The 25,249-nt window shown below is 49.2% G+C and overlaps 1 protein-coding gene across 2 annotated transcripts; it reads left to right on the top strand.

The window, feature by feature from the left end:
- Positions 1–752: 752 nt before the first annotated feature.
- PDCD6 (programmed cell death 6) lies at positions 753–20,946 on the top strand. 2 transcript variants are annotated; one of them, XM_077879698.1, is made up of 6 exons: positions 753–932; positions 2,122–2,183; positions 11,163–11,207; positions 12,152–12,304; positions 17,315–17,424; positions 20,386–20,946. In XM_077879698.1, the coding sequence occupies exons 1-6, from the start codon at positions 838–840 to the stop codon at positions 20,482–20,484; spliced, it is 564 nt and encodes a 187-aa protein (XP_077735824.1). In that variant the 5' UTR covers positions 753–837; the 3' UTR covers positions 20,485–20,946. The 2 variants fall into 2 exon arrangements, with proteins under 2 accessions (XP_077735824.1, XP_077735823.1); XM_077879697.1 differs by having other exon boundaries at positions 755–932; positions 12,152–12,310.
- Positions 20,947–25,249: the final 4,303 nt, after the last annotated feature.

Genomic DNA, 25,249 nt, shown 5'->3' with positions numbered 1-25,249 from the left:
CTAGCTATCAATTTTGTGCAGTTAGGAGCCCGAGATGGGACACAGACCACAGATGGACTTCAGAAGCTGTGGAAAATTCCAGAAAACATTGCTCAGCGAGTACTTTGTGAGGAGAAACGTAGAAACCATGTGAATTTGCTAAGGCGTGGGAAAACTTCCTGTGGAGGGGGCGGGGGGCGGGGGGTACTTCAGGCGAAGCCAGCGTCACGGGCGATCGCGGGAGGTCGCGGAAGGCCGTGGTACATCAGGGGAGATCCCAGGTCACCGGAGATCCTAGGAGGTCATGGAAGATCACGGGAGCTCCAGGAGATCCCGGAAGGTCACGGGAGATCCCCGTTCCCTCGAGGAATCTGGCGGAGAGAGCCGGGAAGCCGCGGAGCGCTCCTCCGGGCCTCGGCGGGGGCGGGGGCGGGGGCGGGGGCGGGCCGGCCCTGAGGCCCAGCAGGGCCCACCCCCGACGCCGGCAGGGGCGAGGTGCGGGTGACACCGCCCGCCGACGCACGGGGACGCAGAAACACTCCGGAAAAGTGTCTCGTCCCCCTCGGTCACACTCGGTCCCGGAACGTCGTGTGCAAGAATGAAACACGGTCGAGGGGAGCCCCTTCCGCGCGTCCTGTCGGTGCCCCTGCCGGCCGAGCGGCCTCCGCACCAGGGTCCGCGGCCCCGGGCGTCGCCTAGCAACCGGGCCGCCAGGGGCTAGGCTGCGCGGGCGACACCGCCTTCCGGCGTCCCCGGAAGTGGCGTCAGCGCCAGGCCCCGCCCCAGCAGAGGCGGAAGTGGAGCCGCCCGGGTCTCCAGCGTTCCCGGGAGCTCGGCCCAGCGTTGCCGCCTGGGCCCATGGCCGCCTACTCCTACCGCCCGGGGCCCGGGGCTGGCCCGGCCGGGGGCGCGGCGCTGCCGGACCAGAGCTTCTTGTGGAACGTTTTCCAGAGGTGAGGCCCGGCGCCACCCGGGCGCTTACCAGGTTCACCGGCCTCCCCCGGCCTGCTTCCTGGTTTCCTTCCTGGCCTCCCGCCGGCCTCCCTCCTGGCCTCCCTCCTGGCCTCCTTCCTGGCCTCCTTCCTGGCCTACCCCCGGTCTCCTCTGGGCCTCCTCCCTGGCTTCCCTCCGGCCTCCCTCCTGGCCTCCTTCCTGGCCTCCTTCCTGGCCTCCCACCAGCCTTCCCTGGCTTCCCACTGGCTTTCCTCCGGCCTCCCCTGGGCCTCCCCTGGGCTTCCTTCCTGGCTTCCCTCTGGCCTCCTCCCCCGCCCAGCTTCCTTCCAGTTGCCCTCTGGCTTCCCCTCCCCTCCTCTTTCCTGATTCCCTCCAGTCTGTCTGCTCTGGCCTCCTTCCTGGCTCCAACGGGCCTCCCCACTGCCTCCTTCCTGTTTCACTTAGTCTTCCCATCACCCTGGCCTCCTGCCTGGCTCCCTTAGGCCTCTCCCGGGCCTTCTGCACCCCCCCACCCTGCTGCCGCCCTGGGGCTCACCCGTCGCTCTGGGGTGGGGGGGGCGTCCAGGTGCAGAGCCCCGCCCCCAGATGCCCTGAGGTGCCGCCTACACGCCTACACACACGTCCCCAACAGCCAAGAGCCTGCGGGCTGAGGAGCTTGCTGCTCCTGGAGGTCTCCCGGATGCTTGTTTAGGGTAAACAGAAACACAGGCTGCTTCAATGCTGTTAAGCTGCCTCGGCTGCGAAGGAAGCTGGTACTTGTATCCTGGGTCGTCCTTCCAAGTGAATGAGTGACCGGGACCTGAATGGCCCACAGCCAGGAAAGGACTTGTCTGAGGCAGTGTTTCTGCGGTTTGTGGAAAGGAGAGGAACTGGTGCAGGTGGAATTCAGGCTGGCCAAAGGGAAGCAAAGCAGAAAGGCTTGAGAAGGTGTAAGAGAGAAGAAGTGGTTCAGTGTCTCTGGGGAGAACCGACTTGGACTTTGGCTGGTGGAGCACTTAGGATGAGAGCAGGGGCTCATGCATCTCCTTATTCCCAGCAGAATTCGGGAGACACCCTGGCTGAGTGCAGTGGAAGGGCCATGGGAAGGAGGCCACCAGAGTGAATATAGAATTGACACAAGAGGTCCACGTGTGTGCTTGCTGTGTTTTGCTTGTCCTGCACTTTTAATCACCGGTCTTGATTTTGTAGGGTTGATAAAGACAGGAGCGGGGTGATATCAGACAACGAGCTTCAGCAAGCACTCTCCAACGGTGAGTAGGACCTGAACTTTGAATCTGACCCATCTTGTTGTAAACAATTTCTTTTTCCAAGTACAGAGGACTTACTAAGGCCTAACTCTTCTTGCTGGCACGTGGTGGAGGTGCTTCTGATTTATTTTGCCAAGTGACGTCCTGCTCCAAGTGTCTTGCTGAGTTCTTGAGAAATGGGGGTTGCAGGGAGGCTTTAGGGAAGGATAGGAAGTGTAGATGCACTTTGAGGTACATTGAAGATCGCTGAGTTTCTCAGGTAGCTGCATCTCTCCAACCTCTCTGGAGAGGATCACAAGGTGCCGGGGCAGCACGGGGAAGTGACTGGGATGTTGGAGGGCTGGCGCTGGCAGCTGGATTGTGGGAAGGTGGTTTTATCGGTGGGGGAATACTAGGCGCTCAGACCGGGATACAGTGTCCTGGCTCTTGTGGTGGTGTGTTGGAGGCTCTCGGTGGAGTCCGGTTCTTGCCGCTTCCAGCATGATTAATCCGTGGAAGTACTGTTTGAGACCCTTTACTTCAGTGAACACCTGGCTATGTATTCTTGTAAAAATCCCTCAGATGCCACTGTCTTCTCTGATTCTTAAGATTTGTAGCTTCTCTTTCCAGAGGTGTGTCATTGAAGGTTTTAAGGGGATTGATTCTAAGACGTTGAGAGACCTACTGTTATTAGTGGGAGGCAGTTTAAAGAATGGTACATATCACTGACTTTTTCCAGCGTTTAACGCGTGGGCCGCGGACATGTATGTATGTTGCTGTGTTCAGGAAACCAAGAAAACTCTTTACTTCAGCTTTGATGACTATGCCTTCTTGTTTCTTCTCTTACTATCATCTTTTCATTTTTTGTGTCTCCAAGGGCTTGAGTTTCACTTGGAGGAGTAGAAGACTGGGTTACTAGAAAGATGTCAAAACAAGCTGGAATCCAGCAGGCTACGTTAGCAGATCTGGCTTAAAACGTTCTAAGTGTTGGGGTGCCTGGGTGGCTGAATCCGTTAAATGTCCGAATTCTGATTTCGGCTGAGGTCACAATCTCAAGCTCGTGAGATCAAGCCCCGTGTCCGACTCCATGCTGGGGTGGAACCTGTCTGGGATTCCCCCGCCCCCTTGCACTGGCCCACTCTCACCCTCTCCCACTCTCTCAAAAAAACAAAACAAAAAAACCCCTTTCTGATTATTGACCAAAACAGATGTCTTCACAGTCATTTGTGAAAGAATCTAGCCACTACAGTGAGAGTGCTCTCAGGGGTCATTCCTTTTGCGTTCTTTTCCAGTAAGTGAGGACTGACCCAGGACCCATTTGGACATCTTTTTGTCTGTTTGCTTGAAGTTTCGAGAGTGCCATCCAGGTTTGGATTTGTGTGAAACCCCTCAGGGAATGATGGTCACACTCTGCCCTCATTAGCATGATGGTGTCCCTGCAGAGGGCTCCTGCTTAGATTCAAATCCTGGCCCCAGAAGTTCTAGGAATGTGACCTTGGGTAAGGACTTGACCTTTCTGGGTGTGTAGATGGAGGAAATGCGTGCAGAGCGCTTGGTACAGTGCCAGGCACGCAGCAGGGTTCAGTGTTGCCGGCTGAGGGTACAGTAGTAGTATTGTTCCTGGCCAGGGAGCCAGCTCAGGGGATGGTGATGATGATGACAGTTGCCACTGACTGAGCATCCAGTGCATGTAGGCACTGTGCTGAGCACTTAACAAACCAAATCACCCATCGGCATTGTCCTATGAGCCCTGGGGATGTGGTGGCGGGACCTCTTCTGACCTGTAGGTTTAGGCTTCTATGTTTTCACTACATGGTGTCACTGCTGCTTCTATTTCGGCTGCTTATTAAAGAAGATGGGTCTTTACTCTGTCAGAACTTGATCTTGAACCTGTTTAAAAGAGAGTGTTTATTAACAATTGCCTAGAGGATGTTTGGTTCACCATTGCTAAGATCCTTTGAAATCGGTTAAATCTGGTTAAACTCGACTCTTAAGTGTGGTCAGGACTGTCTCAGTGGCCCTTGTGGAGGTACTTTCATTGAGTTGCCCAGTGGGACTCCCTCAGCTTTTGTTGGAGGCGTGAACTGGCCTCAGAAGCAGGTGGTCACTGTTAACCCAAGAGCAGGCACAGCAGCCTCCACACTGTCTATGGGGCAGGTGCCAGAGAGACAGCCACCCCACTTCTCCCAGGAGCACGGTGCCTCTGGTGTTCCAAGCACCTGTGCTGGTTCTTCTGTCTTGTTTGTGTGTATCTTAGTAACCCTGAATTTTTTTAACCAATTACATTTTCCTCTTCAAATTAGCTGCTAAAAAAATGAAAGTTAAATTGGTGGCTTGCCACTGGGTGAATTTAGAATTTTGAGAGGTCAATTTTTCTGACCTAGTCTTAGACTCCTTACTTTATTATCCTACTTTTCTTTTCCTATCCAACACACTTAAAATTTATCTCATTTTTCTCTATTGTGGCTACCTTTATAAATTTAAATCCTTTCTGCCATAAAGCATTAGGTTATTAATGATCCAGGTTCACAGAGTAGATGATAATACTGCTTGCTGAGGTCGTCCTTACCACACTCAAGCTGTAGAGCCAGGATCTAAATACAGATGCGTGTTGCTGGTACCCTTCAATGCTTCTGCTCATGTTGTACTGTGGGTTTAGTCCTCACAGTTAGGCTCTCAAAGCACGCTGAGCCCTGGTGTCTTCCCAGCTCTCCATGTTGGTGTCCACTCCTTGGGAGGGTTCTGTGTACTTTCTGAGTTTCACGTTTTCTGCATGAAGGAATGTGTCTGCTCCTGCTTTTGAGCCACTGTGGCATCGCTGCTTTGTCCTTGACACTCTCCATTCTAGCTTCGTGTGATCATTGTTATAGGTGTCTCTGGCCATTAGACTACTTCTTGAAGGAAGGCCAGGCTGGGCTCCTGTGCACAGCTGTAGTGTGTGAGCAGAAACTGGCTTCTGGGTAGGCCCATCTTTGCCCTCTTCATTCCCCTTGACTTCCCATAACTGATGCAATTGAAACTATTTTGACTTCTAATTTTTTTTCCCCCAGGAATAGGCTTCTGTTTTCATATTAGAACGGCAATATTAGGCTATTTCAGGATATTGGTTTACCTAGTCTATTATTAGTGGGAAAACTGAAGCTTCAAACTTGCAGGGTTTCTCACTTTAATTAAATCTGTGTATGTGTGCTGTCTGCTAAAATCTAGTTGAAACCATCCTGAAAGAGTACTTGTACGTCCCATACACTGAGCCTTTTATAAGATTTTTTTCCATAGGAAAACTTCTAAAATTGACTGCTCTCGGGGAGGTGTATGGTTAATAGGTATGAAGAAAGACAGAAGAAGACTGTTCTCTTGCCTTCTTCTGTTTTTTTGTTTTTGTTTTGTTTTGTTTGTTTGTTTGTTTGTTTTAAGATTTTATTTATTTGAGAGAGAGACACAGACAGTACAAGCTGGGGGAGCCACAGAAGGAGAAGCCAACTCTCCACTGATGCTGGGCTCAATCCCAGGACTCCAGGATCATGACCTGAGACAAAGGCAGACGCTTCACCTACTGTGCCCTACAGGCACCCCTCTTGCCTTCTTTTTGAAATGACATGTTATAGACTATCTTCAGTTTGGTGCCTCTTCTTTTTTTTAACTTGTACCATATTCTTGGAATTACGGGAATTTAATTTTGGTCAAGCCTCTTTTTTGTGCTTTTGTAAATTTGCCTTCACAAAACCTATGTAGATATTTTTTAGCTGTACTTTAAGAAATAATAGTCATATACTCTTTTTAAGGTATTTTTATCAAAATAGAGTTCCAGCTGTCTTGGGGATCATAGTAAGAAGAAATGAAAGAAATCAGACCACAGAAGCAGACAGTCCCCGCAGACTGTGCTCCTGCTCCCATCTCTGCTTCTGCCCCCACAGGCCCCGTTCCATGGGTAGGAGTGTTTGCTGCTGAGGATGCAGCTGGGGCTGTTAGAGATTCACCCTCCGCATCCTTCTGCCTGTGTATGGGGGAGGACTGGCTCCGCAGGCCTGGGATGCTCAGAGCCTGCTCCTTCCCAGGAGGGGTTTTGATGGCTGGCTGCCTCCTGGGAGGTTCTGACTGAGAAGAGTTTTTTGTCCACCACGGACCTTGAGTTCTGTGGTGCCTATTTGCCTGGATAGTTGGTACTAACAGTCTGATTTATGGCAGACACCTGCTTTCTCTCTGGGTACCTGGAGCTTCCATGATGGACCCCAAGAGAAACCCTGTACTCTAGACATGGAAGCTTCTCTACTTGACAGCCCTTTGCCTGTGTTCTCACAGCTCATAGCTGGAGGAGTGAACGCGTCCTGGGCTGCACAGTCTCCACTGGGCTTCTCCTAGTGCCTTTTCCCCTTGTTGATTTTATTGTCCTTTCATTGTAACAAACTGAGTGTTGGAGTCCAAGGGTGTCCTTGCGGACCCGTAGCCTGACCTGTGTGCTCTTTCCAGAACTTTTCCAGAAACGTGCCCAGCCAGAGTTTCAGATAGAAATAAAAGAAAGTTGGGATTTGGTGGACCTGGCTTTACTGACAAATTACTCCGTGGGCTTGGGTGCATCACATCTTTGGCCCCAGTTTCTTTGGATATAAAAATAGGAAGACTGGAAGTTTAGATCCTTTTCCCCCTTGAGCCAAGCCCCAATGGGCCAGATCCTACATCTGCCTGGTATGGAATTGAGACAGTGTATCTACAGTGATGGAATTCACAGTGTTTCACTATTAGTCATTTACGTTGTTTCTAATTTTCATTCATGTAAGTACTGTAGTAATTTGACCCAAAATTTCATAGAATCAATTTCTAGAAGTGAGATTTATCAGATCAAGGGGTATAGCATCATTAATTCTGTTGATCAGTATTCAGATTGCTTTTCAGTAAGGCCATATTTCTGGTTCTATTTGAAGCTGTAACTGAAGAAAACTGGTGAAGTGTAGAATTTTGCTGAACACAAAGAGGCACCAAAATCTTGCAGATTCTGTGCATTGAATGCCAGTGCTGGGTATCCACCCCTGCAGGACTTGCTACACCTTCTCTTTGGCAGAAGTCTCTTTGGGAGTTCCCAGTCTGATGAAGTAAAGTGGAAACAGATCAATGATGATGTCTTTATTTTTATTTTATTTTATTTTATTTTATTTTATTTTATTTTATTTTATTATTTTATTTTATTTTATTTTATTTTATTTTATTTTATTTTATTTTATTTTAAAGATTATGTTTATTTATTCATTCATGAGAAACACAGAGAGAGAGAGAGAGGCAGAGATACAGGCAGAGGGAGAAGCAGGCTCCATGCAGGGAGCCTGATGTGGGACTCAATCCTGGGTCTCCAGGATCACGCCCTGGGCTGAAGGCAGCACTAAACCACTGAGCCACCCGGGCTGCCCAATGATGTCTTTAAAAGTCTGATTTTTTCCCCCCCAAAAGATTCAAAATAGTTAGATATTTCAGTTGTACGAATGCTAGGTGTTATGAAGTCTTAATCCTCAACCATTCACTGAAGCCAAAATTTAAGTTTGTGGTTAACAGGACATAATTTTAAGAAAGAAAACTTTTTGGAGAGTAGAGACAATAAATATATTATCATAGAGCAGAATGGATTTTTTTTTTCCCCTTTGAAAATGGAGATTCCTGCAATCATTTGTGTGCTTGAGGGTTGAATGGGAAAATAATAGAGGATCCTGATGGGGATTGTCTCTGCCTCTGTAACTACAGATGGTTCCTTAGGCTGTCATCATTTGCTTAAGGTTGCTTCTTTTTTTTTTTTTTTTAATTTTTTATTTATTTATGATAGTCACATACACAGAGAGAGAGAGAGAGAGAGACAGAGACATAGGCAGAAGGAGAAGCAGGCTCCATGCACCAGGAGCCCGATGTGGGATTCGATCCTGGGTCTCCAGGATCGCGCCCTGGGCCAAAGGCAGGCGCCAAACCGCTGTGCCACCCAGGGATCCCTTAAGGTTGCTTCTTAAAGCTTTAGCTCCACTCTCAAATTATGGGTAAAAAAAGTATACTAAATTTACATGGAAAAACCTGATTTTCCATGTAAATGTTTTCTTTAGTTCTTTGAGATGAAATTAAAGCACGATTTCTGGGTACCGTGATTTTTTACATATATATATATATATATATATATATATATATATATATTTTATTCATGAGAATACACAGAGAGGAGAGAGAGAGGCAGAGATACAGGCAGAGGGAGAAGCAGGCTCCATGCAGGGAGCCCGACATGGGACTCGATCCCAGGTCTCCAGGATCCCACCCTGGGCTGAAGGTGGTGCTAAACCACCTGAGCCACCCAGGCTGCCCTGATCATCTATTTCTAATTAAAAATCTGACAGGAGGGATCCCTGGGTGGCGCAGCGGTTTAGTGCCTGCCTGCCTTTGGCCCAGGGCGCGATCCTGGAGACCCAGGATCGAATCCCACGTCAGGCTCCCGGTGCATGGAGCCTGCTTCTCCCTCTGCCTGTGTCTCTGCCTCTCCCTCTGCCTGTGTCTCTGCCTCTCTCTCTCTGTGTGACTATCACAAATAAATAAAAATTAAAAAAAAAAAATCTGACAGGAAGTCTTTCTCAAGATGAGTGGTTCTGATATCCAAACATGTTAGTGTCTGGGAAAAGCAGATGGGAATGTTTGAAATTCGGGATGGCACAGAAAACCTGGGATAGAGTTTTATACTGAGGGTATAGGGCTTGTGAAAAATGTATGTTGTTGTCATGAGCTCTTTAAATAGTGGTTATTTGCACGGTGCTTTGTTTTCTTAGAAAACTGTTTTCTAAAGTAGTTAGATTTTCAGGCTGACACTCAAATGCATTTAATGCTTCATGTATCTAAATGTCTGCATGTGGCAGTGTTTCAGCCTCCCTGTGGGTTGTTGAGCTTTGATGTTTAGTCTGAGAAGCGGCCTGGCTGTTATCCCTTGGTTTCTTTGGAGAGTCAGGCCCCATTTGGGTGATAGAAGGATGAGCGAGGCACTGACAGCCTGCCTCCACCTTCGCCCTTGCACAGTAGCAGACCTGTGGGCCTTGTGCTTGAGGGCAGCCTCTCTCCATCCTTGCCTCAGCTCCAGGTGACCTCTTGCTCTCTCCTGAGCCTGGAATCCTCCAGCATGGCTGCTGGTTCCGCTGGGTCGCCTCAGGGATGCACCCTCTCTGGGCAGTCCATGCATGCCTATCCCGGTGGCACCTGGCCCTCACCACAAGTGCTCGTGTTGCACTTTACTTAACTGTTACACTTGTGTTGCTTTTGTTTCACACTTCTTTGGACAAGTCATTGGCAGAGATGGCCCCATGATGCTTCTGCTCACAGTGAGGAGGGTCTGTAGGCTTTACTTCTACAGATTGAGGGCTCATTATCAGCCTATATCAGAGGTGGAGGGAAGACTCCAACAGGTGCATTGGGTTCCTGGGTTCCTGGGGCTTCTGGTCAGTGCTGGGCCATCTCCTGTGGAATAGCAGTTCAGTGCTTGCAGCAGCCTGGGGTGAGGGAGGGAAAACAGCAAAGAAGTGACATTCTGTGTTTAGAATTCTCCTTTCTGTTGGGTTCTTTGTAACATAGTGTTCTTACTATATTGGTTTTCAGTAATACTTTTCCCAATAGCTTTATATACAGGGTGCCACTCACCCTTCCCCTCAACATCTTAAAGCCTGTAGAAGATGCTTATGTAGCCCTGTAGTGTGCCATTTAGGGGAAGAACAACCTTCACTGAGTAATTATGGTTGCAGATATTCCAAACAGGAAGCTCAAATGTGCACTGGTAGAGGAGATGGATTTCATTTAGGGACTGAGGGAAGGTGGGGTGCTCAGGGAAAGCTCTCCTGGGGATGCTTTCTCCTGCAGCTTACAGTAGGAGAGGGGAGGGGTGAAGGGTACGCGTGTGTTTGGGAGGTGGAGACAAGAAGCATGTGCATGAGCCCTGGGTCGAGCGGGCGTGGTCCTCGAGAGTTGCAGTGGGAAGGCTAATGTGGTAGCGTGTGAGGGGTGGTACCCTTCAGACTCTCCTGCCACCACCCATATCCAAGAAGGCCTCAAACTTGAGCAAAAAGGTCCCTTTATGTGAGGTCAGGGAATGGGTCTCTGTGTGGAGATAAAAAATGGAAACAGATTTATATATAGAAGAAAATAGGAGGTGTTTTTATACAAGTGGGATGTGGGGAGAGACACTGCATTTTTTAACTTTGTTTTTAGTAAGTATAAAAGTTGATAATGGTATAAATCGCTCAGGGGCATAGAGGTATCTAGTGAACATTTTTTTTTATCAGTTGATAAAGAGTTCTATGAGATTCAACAGTGCCCTTTATAACAAATATCCTGTAATATCCCCATTATAATTCTGAAGTGAATCATAGAATACTATAATTACCTTTTCATGTGCTCGCTTTGGCAGCACATATACTATAATTATAATTACCTTTTCACACCGTCAAGGAAAATAATAAAAACACACAGACTGTAATTTCAGGAGAAAATGTTTAAGGCATGGTTTTATGGTATGCTTTTCAGTACTTCTCAACTTACCTGGTAACTGCCTTCCTTGAAAATAGAGTGTATATTAAAATGCTCTGAAACCAGGGGCATCTTAGTGGCTCCATTGGTTGTGTGTCTGACTCTTGATCTTAGCTTGGGTCTTGATCTCAGGGTCGTGAGTTCAGGACTTGTGTGGGGATACATGCTGAGCGTGGAGCATATGTAAAGATAGGGTTTTATCTCGTTTATGTGGTAAACAAGAACGAGCCCCCAGCTTCACCTCATCATAAACAGCTTTGAACGGATGTCTGTTGCGAGATAGGACCCCAACAACAACATGCATACAGCCACCAGAAATGTCCCCCCAAGGGTGGCACCCCATGGGGACATTTCTGGTGGCTGAGGTCTTCCCGTGAGCAGTGGGTTACTTTCTTTAGCTTCTGATGTTACAGGTTAGAGTCTTAGAGCTTGCTGTTGAAGCGATTTTCTCTGACTCTATTTCTTATCATTTATCTTCAGGCACATGGACTCCATTTAATCCAGTGACTGTCCGCTCCATCATATGTAAGTAACGGTGCCATGTCCCACCTGCGCAGGCATACTCCTGGCGCTTGGATGCAGGTTGTGCCTGTGGCCTGTGGCCTTCAACCTGCGCTCCCAGCCCTGGAGAGTCCGTGTCCAGACGGGCCCAGCATGCTTCACACGCTGTCCACACCTTGCACGGTTGCTGACTGGCAGAAACACTGATGCTCAGCTCTGACCTGGTGTTTCCTTACGGGAGCTCTCCGTGAATTATGGTGTACGTCTGAGCAACCAAGAGCTCTTTCCTTTCAGTCTTCTCTTGGCCTCTTTATGTGAAAAGAGACCAAATGATCTGTTGTTTCTGCATACAGTCTTTCAGGCTGAGTTTTTATATGTATTTTCAACCACTTTGCCTCTATATGTAATTGCAGTCAGAGGTTCTTTCGTATCTGGACCTGGAATGGGGCTGTTTTCTTCTTTTTCAGAGATGTATTTATTTGAGGGGGAGGTGGGGAGACGGAGAGAGCAGACTCCCTGCTGAGCTCAGAGGAGCTGGCTCCATCCCACAACCCTGAGGTCACCACCTGAGCCAAAATCAGGATTTGGAAGCTTAACTGACTGAGCTACCCAGGCCCCTAGGCTGATTTTTTTTTTTTTTTTAATGAAAAACAGGTCTTACTGACAAAACAATCTAAAGCCCGAAGAGTCTTTTTCTAACTGGAGTGGGCCTGCAGGGGTGGTTCTCGGTCCTCTTGCAGAAAGGAGGAACTGCCCGCAGAGCTGGACCGTGGAGGTGGCTGCCTCACTCGAGGCCTCCATTTCTTCCTGACAGAGCGGGGGCGCCCAGCGGGCCTTATGTTCCTGGGCAGCTGGGCAGGCAGCGGGCCCCAGGGGGGTGTGGGAGCTACTGTGCTGGGATGGAGCTGCTTACGTGGTGACGTTGACGTGCCACCACTGCATACCACTCATGTTCCTTTCTGTCTCAGCTATGTTTGACCGAGAGAACAAAGCTGGTGTGAACTTTAGCGAGTTCACTGGCGTCTGGAAGTACATCACAGATTGGCAGAATGTCTTCCGCACCTACGACAGGGACAACTCTGGGATGATCGACAAGAACGAGCTCAAGCAAGCACTCTCAGGTTTTGGTAATTCACTTATGGTGATTGTGTAGCATGTTTCATTTTGGAGGCGAGGTGCCATTAATGTTTTTACTTTGTTCGGTTTACTGATTCTTTTTAAGATAGTGGGGGAGGGGCAGAGGGGGAGAGAATCTTAGGTAGGCCTGGATCTCATGACCCTGAGATCATGACCTGAGCTGAAATCAAGAGTCGGATGCTTAACCGACTCAGCCGCCCAGGTGTCCCTCAGTTTACTGATTTTTTTAACTATGAAATTTTTGTTGACATCATACAGATTTATATTTTGATATTATTTATATCCTGAAGGCTTATATTTGACATGGAGGCTTTATGTGTTTTTTTCCATCCAAAATGAGATAAGGGCTATGCAATCGTTTATCTTTGTGAAATGGAGTGATGTCACACGCACACTGAGAATATGGTAGCTTTGCAAACAGTTGCATGGGAATAAGTGAAAATAAAATGTCAGGCGGCTTGTGATGCGAGATATATCACAACACATAGCAAGATGATCGGGTATTTGTAATAGATTCTGTAAGTGGCCGTGCCAGTCGCATGCCTCAGGCACAGCGTTGGTAGGAGTGCGAGCTCCCATTCTCATGTGCGTGTCAGCCCAAGTATGCCGTGCCACCAGGAGTGTGTACACAGCCTTTCCAGAGTGGGCCAGTGGGCCTCTGATGCTGGTGTGTGGGTCTTCAAGGAAGTTGGGATTTTTCGTATATCAAGTAAACATGGACACGGACTACTTGTCCAAGGCTTGTGGGAGCTCCACCCAGATTCTGGTATGTTTGGGATGATCTGACTCAGCCCTCTGTTCACTGGGCCCCATCATAAAACCCATTCTGCATTTGCTTAAAAGGCTACTTGTGAATGCCTTCTAGAAGCAAATCAGGTACTTTATTTTCTGTGACGTATCATTATAATGTACTAATGAACTTCTAGGTATTTTGAGTTTTAATAATACAAAGTACATCTTAATTCTCTTGTTAATATGTTGCCAACTTCTACTCTTCTCCCATTTTCCCTTTGGGTGTGCACTCTATGACCATCTTCTCTTTCTCTTTCCTTATGAATTCTTGTGCTGTTCAGTTAAAGACTCTGGGACTCCCTGGGAAGTTTGTGTTCTTGGCTCGCTAGGTGTGGGTCAGGATTAGGGAGGACTTGGCCTCAGGTTCTCTGTGTTGGGACTGGGAACACAGCTGACTTTGCTCTGCCCTTTGGTTGGGGGATGGGGAGGGTCATACGGAAGGGCTGGGAGGGACAGTGGGAGCCATCTACAGAGAGTGGTCCTGGGGCTGGAAGGAACAGGAGGCCGAGGACAGCTTGAGAGAAGCTGGGTCCTGTGAACTGTGTGCAGACAAGTGACCTCAGGTGTCGGAACACAGCACTTCTAGCGTCATCAGGCCTATAGCCCTCTTTCCTTTGTGCCAGGGACCCACTGGGTCCTTAGAGCTCACAGTGGGAGCACTGAGGTGGGCAGTATCCCGTCCTCCAGCCTCAGTCATGGAGGTCATGTGGCAGTCCCTCACAGTTGGGCTGGGCGAGGTCAGGCTCCTACCTGGCTTATAGACATTTGCTAGAGAAAGTAAATACTCTGCTATAGCATTTCTTCAGTGTTCTAACAAGTCTATTCCTACAATTGGTTCTTGATTTCTGAGGCCTTCTCCAGAAAGGGACGTTGTTACCCTTTCCACATAATTTTGGAAGATTTTCGGTAGTAATTGAAGCAAAGATTCCTGTCCAGTTTCAGCTTCTAAGAACAGATGTGTGGCCGTGGTCAAGCAGGGGGACCGCATTCCAGCTCTGCACACGCATGAGGGAATCGGGGGTGGGGGGATCGAGCCTGAAAGTGTCCTCTGACGTCTGTCCACTCCATGTCTTGGGCCAACCCTGGGTGTGTTGGGTTACCCTCTCAGGCCCACATGCTGGGTATGATAGCTCACGGATTCCTTTTTAAAACTCAGGTCTGGTATGTGCTGTGCACCCGATACAGAGACCTGAAAGTAAGGGAGTGTGTGAGGCACACCCTCACCCCGCTAATAGCGGGCCCTGACAGCTTGATGAGTAGGAGTCCCCCACATGGTGCTGTCCTCCCATGTGGGGAAGGCAGTCAGGTGTGGACAGCTCCCCCTCCCTCCCTGCCCAGCCAGCTCACTGCTTTCTGACGAAGAGCTTATCAGAGCACAGGCCCTTCCATTCAGTGTCACTCACCTCAGCTAGTATCGACTTGGTGCTGCATCTGCTTTGTCTCTGTTTTATGCACCAAGGACTGCAAGGCTTGTGCCGTGTTACCCCAGAACACTTTATTCTGCATCCCTGGAACATGTGGACATTTGCTCACAAAAATTGGTGCCGTGGACCCACCTTAGAAATTAGCAGCCCATTCGCATGAGTTGGGGTCCTAGCAGGTCCACGAGCAGCCCCCACCCCTTTTTTATGCCACAGGCTGGTTATACACATGAGTGGATGCCCTGTCCCAGGTCTGTTCCTTGCTGTAGTTTCTGTACCCTGGAGAGTAGTTACTGATAAGCAGCCAGGTTTTTGGAGGTATGCTGTCACACAGGGTGCTGAGAATAGGCAGTTGGTGACTTGTGGGGTCATCAGGACAGCTGTGATGTCTCACCCCTCCTGTGCTTGTTCTCAGTAGAGAACCTCACTCTCCTATATTCAGGGTGCGGCCCTGTGGCCAGCACATCAGGTCTGACCAGGGCCACAGGCTGGGGGAGCTGCACACAGAGGGCACCACCTTTGTTTGTTTTGTTTTTTTGTTTTTCATTTAATTTAGTTGAAGTAGAGCTGACATAATGTTACATGAGTGTCAGGTGCGCAACATAGAGATTGGAGGGTGCTGTAAGGCACTCCGTGCTCACCAGGGTCATAGTCGCCATCTGTCACCCCATGGCGGTATGATCAACTGTCTTCCCTATGCTGGACATCTTGTCTCCTGACTGACTGATTTTATAACTTCAGGTTTGTTCTCCTTAATCCTCTTCACTTCTTTCTTCCAACACCACCCGTTACTTAGGAGTCTGTTTCTATGTTTGTTCTATAATTATCTGGTATTTGTCTTTCTCTCTGACTTACTTCATTTAGCATAACACACCCTAGGTCCCATCCATACTGTCGCCAGAGGCATCATCTTTTTCTATGGCTGCCTGATATTCCTGCGTGTGCACACCTCTTCTGTGTCTGTCTCCCGGTCTGTCACTTGGGCTGCTTCCATATCCTGGGTGCTGTAAATAATGCTGCAGTGAATGTGAGAGTGCAGATCGAATCAGTGTGTTCATTTTCTTTGGGTAAATACCCAAAAGCGGAATTATTGGATCATGTGGGAGCTCTATTTTTAACTTTTCAAGAAACCTCCATACTGTTTGCAGCGGTGGCTGCACTAGTTTGCTTCCCACCAACAGTGCACATCCTCGCCAACATGTGGGGTTTCTGGTCTCTGATACCAGACACACTGATCGGTGTGAGCCACCTTGTTCTGATCTGCATTTCCAGAGGATACCCCCACTTAATTTATGAGGATAGGGTTATCATGATGTGGATTTTCAATGGAGAAAGTTCTCAGAGAAGAGTCTGCTCCCAGATTTTGCCTCTTACATAAACGTCTCTTTTGTACTCTGTTTGTTCATCACTCATTTTCCTAGTGTGGTTTTCATTCGTTTTGTTCTCTCTACATTAGTATTGAAGGCCAGGGATTCTGGAAGCTAATCACAGGGATGATAGAAGTTGTTTCTGTGGTCTGTACCACTCCTGAGTATGCATCCTGTGTGTTCTGTGTGGGCAGGAGACCCGCACAGCGATGGCTGTCGTCTGCTCTCCACACCCTGGTGAGCTCAGCCCTTACCAACCTGGGCCTTTCTTACCTGTCCACAGGTGGTATAGGTGCCAGGTGTGAGGAGAGGAGACTCAGAGGGGCCAGGGGTTTGGTCCCGATCCAGGACCTACTGTCTCTTTTATTTAAGTCAGGGATCCTGTCTTGCCTTCAGCTGGCAGGGAAGGGAGCCCTGGATTTAAGTCACAGATGTATAGAGTATGCTGACCACTCTGGAAGGTACTGTCATGTGTGTGCATGTTTGAATCTTTTTTTAGTGAAGTAATTAAGCGTTTATGCAGGTAATTAACTATGAAATTCACTCAGATAATAGGTGTACATATATCCTTGCAAAGATTCCAGCAGGACCGAAAACCAGTAAATATATTTGGCCCCTGGATCTTGTCTCCTGAATAAGTAAGGACTCCACAGTCACACAGGTAGTGGGATTAGGAGGGAAGGAAGTAGGTGTGCTTGTCTATGTCTAGAGTGGCCCCGAGAGGTATCGTCGTGTCTTCAGGACCGCCTCCCTGTTGGAGACCTTTTCAGGACCTTCAGTAAGTTGAAGGTGGAATCGGTGGCTCTTTGTCATAAGATTTGATGACCCTTGAGTGGTTGTGAATTTTATGGGGCTGCCTTATTCCTTGTAACCTTGCATTTCCTAGTGTCAGTGTGCTATATGTAGGGGAGTACCCATCAATTGCTCTGCTATTCCCTGAGTTTACATTCTGATTATTTGGAAGTCTTCAGTAATATGGTCTTTCAAATGTACAATGAAACTTACCATTTGTAAGATGAAAACTTGATAATGAAGCCTGGCTGCCCTGCGGGGTGATCTTGGGGTGCAGCACTATAAAGTGAGTCTCCTGGATGTGAACAAGTGAGCTCACCTGAATGACCTGCTGTACCCGATGGTGCTGGCCACCTATGACACTCACCCTTGCAGAAGAAGGTGGTGGTCTGCGAGTCAGCCATTGGCAAGACTGCACATGGGGAGTACTGCAGAGTGAGGGCTTTGTTCCCAGAGTGCATGTGAGCGAATTTGCGCCTTGTGTTTCCCATCCCAGCCTCGGTCGTTTGTCATTTGTTATCAGCAGATGTAAGAGGCTGCAGGGCCTTATGGGAAGAGGATGGGAGTGTTGATGGGATGTCCACTCTCCTGGCCTGTGTTCATTCTCACACTTCTCTTCCAGGGTACCGGCTCTCTGACCAGTTTCATGACATCCTCATTCGCAAGTTTGACAGACAAGGACGGGGGCAGATTGCATTTGATGACTTCATCCAGGGCTGCATTGTCTTGCAGGTAATTGGGGCTCCCTGGGGGCTGACAGAGCTGAGCTGTGGCACAGGGGGCGAGGGAAGGAGGGAAGTGCCATCCTGCAATGAGTGATTTCATGGAGTAGAATCAGTTCTGCAGCTTATAAGAGCTAGTCTTGTCTGTGGAGTTCTGTTGAACGGAGGTGTGACCAGTAGAGCCTGTTCTCCCCGTGGGAGTACAGCTGGCCCTCAAACAACATGCGACCAAATATGTTGGTCCATTCATAGGCAGATTTTTTTTTTTGATAAATACAGTATAGGGCTGAAAATGTATTTTCCTTATTTTCTTAATAACATTTTTTCTTTTTTTAAGATTTTATTTATTCATGAGAGACAGAGGCAGAGACATAGGCAGAAGGAAAAGCAGGCTCCATGCAGGGAGTCCAATCTGGGACTCGATCCCAGGACCCCAGGATCACAACCTGAGCCAGAGGCAGATGCTCAACCACTGAGCCACCCAGGCGTCCCTATTTTCTTTTTTTCTAGCTTACTTTATTGTAAGAATACACATGTAATACAGAAAACGTACAAAACATATGTACCATTATTACTAAGGCTTTTGATCAGCAGTTGGCTGTTCATTATGTTTTGGGGCATCAGAGTTATGCGTGGATTTCGACCACTCCAGGGTTCGTTGCCCCTGACCCCTGCATTCAAGGGTCAGCTGTGGTACAGAGCAGTCCTTTCAGATGAGTTCACGTATTCTAAGCCAAGTGGGTTATTTTCCTGGATACTCTGCTCTTTCTGTTGTATTTTCATTCTGAGGAAATGGGTACATTTTCTGTTGTGATCTTGGCTGTGCTCTGCCATTTTGTGTGAGGTAAGCTACGGGGACAGGAGCTGGCTTCTGAGCTCACAGCGCCTCATTCAGGTGTCAGAGCCATTGCCAGGCAGCATCTGGTGAAGCTCATGAATCCCGCTGACCCCTGCACTTCACATTCCCTCCAGGGCCTTGTTCCTTTGCCTATGAGGGAAGCAGGTGCAGACCCTGTGGTTCCTTCCCAGAGCCCTGCTCCTGTCTCTATGTAGGGATCCAGGTCACATAGATTGGAAGCTTAGAAATGCCCTGAACTGATAAACTCAGATAGCTTTCAGAGTTTTTATTTTGACAAATTTAAAAAAAGAGACAAAGGTATGATGAACTTATATGCCCGTCACTCAGATTCAACAGTTATCAGTTGGTGGACAGTTTGATGTTGTTCCTCCGTGACCATAACACTCCTAGCCCTCACTCTGACACAAATTCCATCCGTGGAAAGTAAATGTTTTTCCATAAATACTTTAGTAGAACTTGTCTTTGAAAGATAAGTCCTTGTAGTTTGAATCCAGGTTGGGGTTACATCTTGTCAGCTTTAGAGTCCCCTGAGACATGTGAACGGCATGAGGTTTTTTAATTTAATTTGGTGTTTTGGAAAACATTCCCAAATTTTCCCCACTAAAATACTAGGTCAGTAAAAGTATAGTTTCTGTGGCCTGATTTCCTTGCCGATGAGTCTGGGGAAAAGCCCAGTCCCTGTTGTTCAAGGCCTGGTTGGAGAGCCCGTGTGCTAACATTTGAGCCTTGGCTCTCTGAAATGGGGAGAGCCTTACCCCATCTCAGCCTCAGTCTGGGGACCCTGGGTTACGTTTTTGCAGTGTTATCTGAATATTTTAGGAAAAGGTGTAGTGTAAAAAATCTCATGACTGTCTGCATCTCATTTGCTCTAGGGTTAGAGTTTTCATTTGAGGTTATGTCCCAAGAGTAAACATCTGATCCTTATATTTCTTCTTAAGCAAAGGTCATCAAGTGTAGGCTTTCAGTAGCTAGGGTAACACGATCAGAGTCCCATGAGAAGCTTACCTGGACACTGCCTCCCAGCTCCATGTCAGGTCCTGGTCCCACCCACCCTTCCTTCGTGACCCTGAACACAACACAGGTGCAAGATCTATAAAAGAAAAGCTGCTGACCACAAGTAAAATATCCTCAAAAAATGTTTTCTTTCATCTGCTTTTTTTACAAAAAGAAAAAGGCTTTTTGAAAATGATTTTTACATAAGAGCATGAGAATTTGTAGAAATCTTGGGAAAATACAAAGAAAGTATAGAGAAGACTTGCCTGTTGTTCTTGAAGGCAGAGTTAGCTGCTGCTGGGGTTCCAGTAGTTGGTTTGGCATTAGCATCTCAACGCATGCTGGGACGCCCCCGCTGATGCCCAAGCGGATGGTCAGCTGTGTCAGACCCCATCTGACCTGCTGCCACGGGCCCGGGCTCCAGCCTGCTCTTGTGATGGACCTGGACAATGTTTCCTTCTCTTGTCTTGGGGAATTGCTTTTTGCCTGCTTCCTTTTGGCACGTATGATTCCTCAGGCCTACTAAGGTTGTCCAGTGCCCAGCAGTTGGGGAGACGCCTGGGGCCACTCTCCCCTCTGCTCCTGACCTATTGAGGGGGATCAGGCTTGTGAACAGACTAAGCCCTCTGGGTGGGGTGGGCAGGAGGGACCCTGAGGCTGTACAGGGACACCTACCTCCTTTCCTTTCTCTGTGTCTAGGCCTTCACCTATTGGGTGTAAGGGGCGGGGGGCCGAGTCAGGGCTGGTTGCCCTGTGTCCTGAGTAGCAAGTGACCAGACCAAAGGTGAGCATTTGAGGAAGGGCCCCCACGAGGTTGGTCCTACATAAGGAAGGGAGGATCCAGGCTCACCACTGGACCATTTGGGAAACCAGGGCCTAGGGCTGGGGTGTATTGTGGAGTTGTGCCTACAGCTCACCCCCGCCCCCGACTTCTCTACCCTCACTGTCCCAACTGACCATGGTCACAGATATCCACCCATGCATCCCTGCCCTGGCTTATCAGAGGTGGGGGTGTCTGGAGACCTGGGTGAATTTGGTTCCTAAATGTATTTATGAAACCCATTTTCTTTCTCCTGTTTAATAAATATCAAGATCTAAATGCCTGTGTTTCTTTCCCAGAGGTTGACAGATATATTCAGGCGTTACGATACGGATCAAGACGGCTGGATTCAGGTGTCATATGAACAGTATCTGTCCATGGTCTTCAGCATCGTATAACCCTGGCCTTTGCACACGGCAACGTGACTTATGCAAGGACGGCTCAAAGATGCCAAATCTCCCTTTAAAGAAGTGGGACACAGATGCAGCCATCTCTTCCTTTAGATTTCATATCACTAACGTTTGGGACCGACTGTATATATGTGGATAAGCTGATACGGTTTTTGCGAATATAATAATACTTATAATCATTATTTACACACAGACCTTTGATTTGAGACTGTCCAGTTGTGCCATGAGGTTAGATATGATAATGTTTCAGGGTATCCTGCATGCAAAAAATCCATCATGTGCATTTCTAGAGAACTCGAGTTCTATAGTGGAAGTACTTTTATTAGCCAATAGGAATTTAAAAATAATACGGAACTTGCACAGAGGCTTTTACGTGCCTTACATTTTTAAAATGCGGTTTATTGTATTTGTTTGAATATGCAACCTAAGCAATAAAGCACATGCGCCCTCTGTCGCTGTCCGCCTCAGCTGTACTCACATGGGAGCTCTCAGGGGTCTGGGACACCTTCTGGGGTGTCCCTCTGACTCAGCTTATGGAAATCCAAGGCTACCTCTGTCCTCTGTGACAGAAGCTGGTTTAAATTTCATCAGACTTCTCTGAACCTCTAAACCCAGATTTGGTTAGAAAATTGTGGGTTTCTGTTATTTATGATTTAGTCCTGCCCTGTGATGATTTGTTGGTTGTGGTTTTCAAACATGAAAATGGGCTGCAGGCATCTGGAGAGCAGTCTGCGTCACCTTCTGTTGACACACAGCCAGTCCTGGGGGGCCCTCTACCGTGTCCCCCACGGAATCACTGAGGCTGTTTTCTACTTTTCTCTTTTGTGTGCTTCCCCAAACCAGAATTTGGAGCAGGGGTTGCGAGGACATTCGGGGCGGTGTTGATTTGTAAATGGATCTCGGACATCAGAAATTGGTGTTCCACAGGGGTCTTGTTGACATCTCCGGTCAGAACACCCCTGATTACAATAGTGAGGTAGGGGTAAAGAATCTCTCTGGGATGCATAGGCTGACCCCATGAGTTCAGTGGGGGACGGCCTGTGAGGAGTCTTCAGGGATTCCTACCACTTCCTGTGTTGGGTGCGTCTCCAGACGTCAACATGCTCGCAGTGACCCCGGGTTCTAGTTCAGTGAGCTCAGTCTGACCCCGTACCTTGAATTCTGACTCCAAGAGGCTTTCAGAACCAAGGCCCACATATCCAGCGGCTCAAGTGGTTTCTCTCTGGGTTCTCACAGGCATCTTGGACTCAGCATCTCCAGCTAATAAACCCCATGCCATCACTCACCCCCAAGCCATGTACCCCCTCTGCTGCCTGCCTGCCCCCCTGCCCCACACCGTGGCTACAACAGGAGGCTTTGGAAGATGCTGCTCTCGTTCAGCCCACTATTCTCTGTCCTGTGCATATGGGAGCCCCGCCCCCTTCCTGCACCTGGACGCCCCCCCCCCCCAACTGGCCGCAGAGCAGCTCGAGGTCTTGGTGAGGCACCTGCCCCCAGTACATACTTGGTGTTTACACTCCATGGAGACCACACAGTGGACGCAGACCTGTTCTCTCATGCTGTGTCAGCCACAGAGAGGAAACTGAGAAGATGATGAGCCCTGCACCCCTGATTCAGGGAAGGGACGGAAAAGTATGCGGGATTTTAACAAAGAAATGGTCTGGTTGGGGATGAGTGAGGGTTAGATCATCTTACCCGGTTAGGAAGGAAGGACCATTCCTCTAATCAAAGTGGGTTTCTCAGTATCTCACTAGGTGCACGGTACAGATGCCCTCAGGTGTGTGATACACTTAGCTATGGTCCAGATGTTCTTGTGTTTGGTACAGATGTACTCAAGCATGGTACAAATAGACTCAAGTGTGTAGAGTACAGATAGGCATAGGTTAGTACAGATGCACACGTGTGTAGCACAGTTATTCTCAGGTGTGTGACATAAACTCAGGTGTATGGTGCACAGGTGTGCAGTACAGATAAACACACTGATAAAGATAGTCTCAGGTGTGTGGTACATGAATGTAGTGTAGATAGGTACAGTACAGATAATTCGGGTGTGTGGTATAGATGCTCTCAGGCATGTGGTATAGACACTCAGCTATGGTACAGATATTCTTAAGTGTGGTACAGGTACTCAGGTGTGTGGCACCAACCATCCCAGTAGGAAACAGCGGTTTGGTCAATGGGGGTGCAGTGAGGAGTGGGCAGTCTGGGAGATGGTGGTCAGTGGGAGACAGGCGGCCAGTCAGGTCTGTGGTGTCTTGCAGGGGCGAGTATGTGGCTTTGCTTCTGGAAGGCCCCAGAGGCAGGTGGGCCTAAGAGGTTAGGGGGTCCACCGGGGAGCCAGGCTGCCTAAGGAGAACATGCAGGAACGTCGTAAGGACGAGCACCCTTGGACGGCGGACCCACAGTGAACACCTGCGCTGGGAGCCAAGCACAGCCCCAGGAGCCACACGGCCACACGGGGGCAGTGCAGCCACGCCAGGGAGGGACGCCTGCCCGGGGCGGCTCATCTGTGGCCTCCAGGACGCTCGGGTTTGGAATTAACAAGCAGCAGCCAAGAAAGCAGAGCGTGTGGGGCTTAAATCCTGAGGGCCACAAGCACCGCTGTAAAGCCGTGAGCCCCGGGACGGCCTGTGGCAGCTTTTCATGTGTCACTTTGCTCAAGCTGTGCCCCAGGTCCCATTAGACATGGGTGTTGGGGGGCGGGCAGAGCACCTCTGGGGAAGCTGGCCTCTCTGGAGGGGGCCAGGCCAGCTGACGACCACCCATGGGTCCCTCGGCCACCTGCTCCTAACACTCCCTTCCTGGCTGTTTGAATGGCATGTTGATGACACAGCTCTTCATTTGACTTACCGGGACCCGGCTTTAAACCTTGGGTTCTTGTGAGACAGCGGTCCCGGGGCAGTCGGGAAGGCTTGACCTGGGGTCATGCCCGAGGTCACCACTGAAGTCAACCTAGCGAGCTAGAAGGGCCCCCTGTCCAGATGAGCCTGACCGAGGACGCGGGCAGGTGGGGGTCTGGGTGGCCGGAGGTGGAGGCTGTTAGTCCTCGCCAGGCGCGTCCGGGCTGCACGTGGAGCAGGTGTCGGGTGCGCTCTCCTGCCGGGCCCTCCTTCCGTCCCTGAATGCCCAGGTCACTAGGCGGAGGGGCGGCCCCTCAGCCCTCCCCCCGCACAGCCCCCGCCTGGCGGGCCCGGGAGTGGCCTGCAATTCCCAGCACTAGGCCATAGCATTTAAGGGCGGTGCATGCGTGAGCCCTGAGTCTCCAGGCTGGGAACCTGGCCCAAGTCTGCCTCTAGAGCAGGGCCATACACACCTAGTGAAGCAATGAGCAAAGGTGGGGTTCTTTCCTCCCATGTTAGAATACATATAGCATAAAATTTACCTTTTCACCAGATTTAAGAGTGCAGCTCCGTGGCATTAGGCACATTCACGGCGCTGAGTGCCATCACCACCCACACTAAGCCCCGGTGCCCACCATCCTGCCACCTCCGTGGGTCTGACTCCTGGGAGCCTCATACCAGCGGAAAGACAGGCTTTCTACGATTGTTGTCCAGGGTCACCTGTGCTGAGAAAGTGTCAGGATTTCCTTCCTTTCTAGGCTGAAGGATGACTCCAGCATGTGGATACGCCATGTCTTGCTCACCCATTCATCTCAGGCACACTGGTTGGCTTCCACCGTTTGGTGGTTGAATAATGCTGCAGTGGACATGGGTGCGCGACACTCAGGTCCATGCTCAGTCCTTTGTCTGAGGCCGCTTCTGTGTTCAGTTCACAGCAGCTGTGCCATTTTATGTTCCCACCAACAGAGCACAAGGGCACCGACTTCTCCACATCCTCGCCAGTAGCCGATGTGTTTTGGGAAGAGTCATCCTCTTGGTGAGGTCTCACTGTGTTCTTGGCTGGCATCTGATGACGAGTGATGTGCAGCATTGTTTCGTGTGCTGTGGGCTGTTTATGTCGTCTTTGGAGGAATGTCAATGTCACGAGGCTTTCCCCTGTGTTTTCTTCTCAGGATTTTCTCATTCATTTCAAATCTTTGACCTATTTTGAAATAGTTTTTGTGCATGGTGTTAGGTCAGGTTTCATGTTATTCTCTTGTGTGCGCATATCCGTTTTTCCCACCACCATTTGCTGGGGACAGTCCTTTCCCCTACTGAATGGTCTTCGCACCCTCATCAAATGTCATTTGACCTTATACGTGAGAGTTAATTTCTGGGCACTCTGTTCCATTTGTCTACACTTCTCTGTTTTATGGATAATAAAATGAAGACTGATGGAGGAGCCCATCATTTGGCCAAAGTCACGTGATAAGTGGTGGTTAGACTTTAGTTTGGAGGAGGGCACCCAGGACCTCGTGCTGTTCATGCAGGGACATAAGGGAGCCCAGAGGGCACATCTGACCTGTCCTCCCCTCCTACCAGATGACACTCCAGGCCAACCAGACTGGGCCTCACCTTATTTTAAAAAGGGTCCCAGTAGCTGCTCACAGTGAAGAGAGCTTTAAGATAGCAAAGTCCCTGGAGAAGGAAACAGCTTCAGGGTCTGATGGCGCAGGTGAAGCCAGGCCCCAAGGTCCAGGGGGGAAGCCACCAGTTCCTGCAGAGCTGGTACAAGAAGGCCGGGGAGGCCTCCACCCCAGGCAGGAAGTCAGAGAAACCTACTGCCTGAGAGCAGGTCCATGGAGGGCAATGCCTCACTCTTGTGCCAAGTGCAGCAAAGTTCACCTGACGTTTGTAAAATAAGCAACTCAGAA

Source organism: Canis aureus, chromosome 31, assembly GCF_053574225.1.
Source record: "Canis aureus isolate CA01 chromosome 31, VMU_Caureus_v.1.0, whole genome shotgun sequence".
Lineage (NCBI taxonomy): Eukaryota > Metazoa > Chordata > Mammalia > Carnivora > Canidae > Canis > Canis aureus.
Note: the sequence above shows the minus strand (reverse complement) of the source record. Positions and strands in the feature narration are given on the sequence as shown.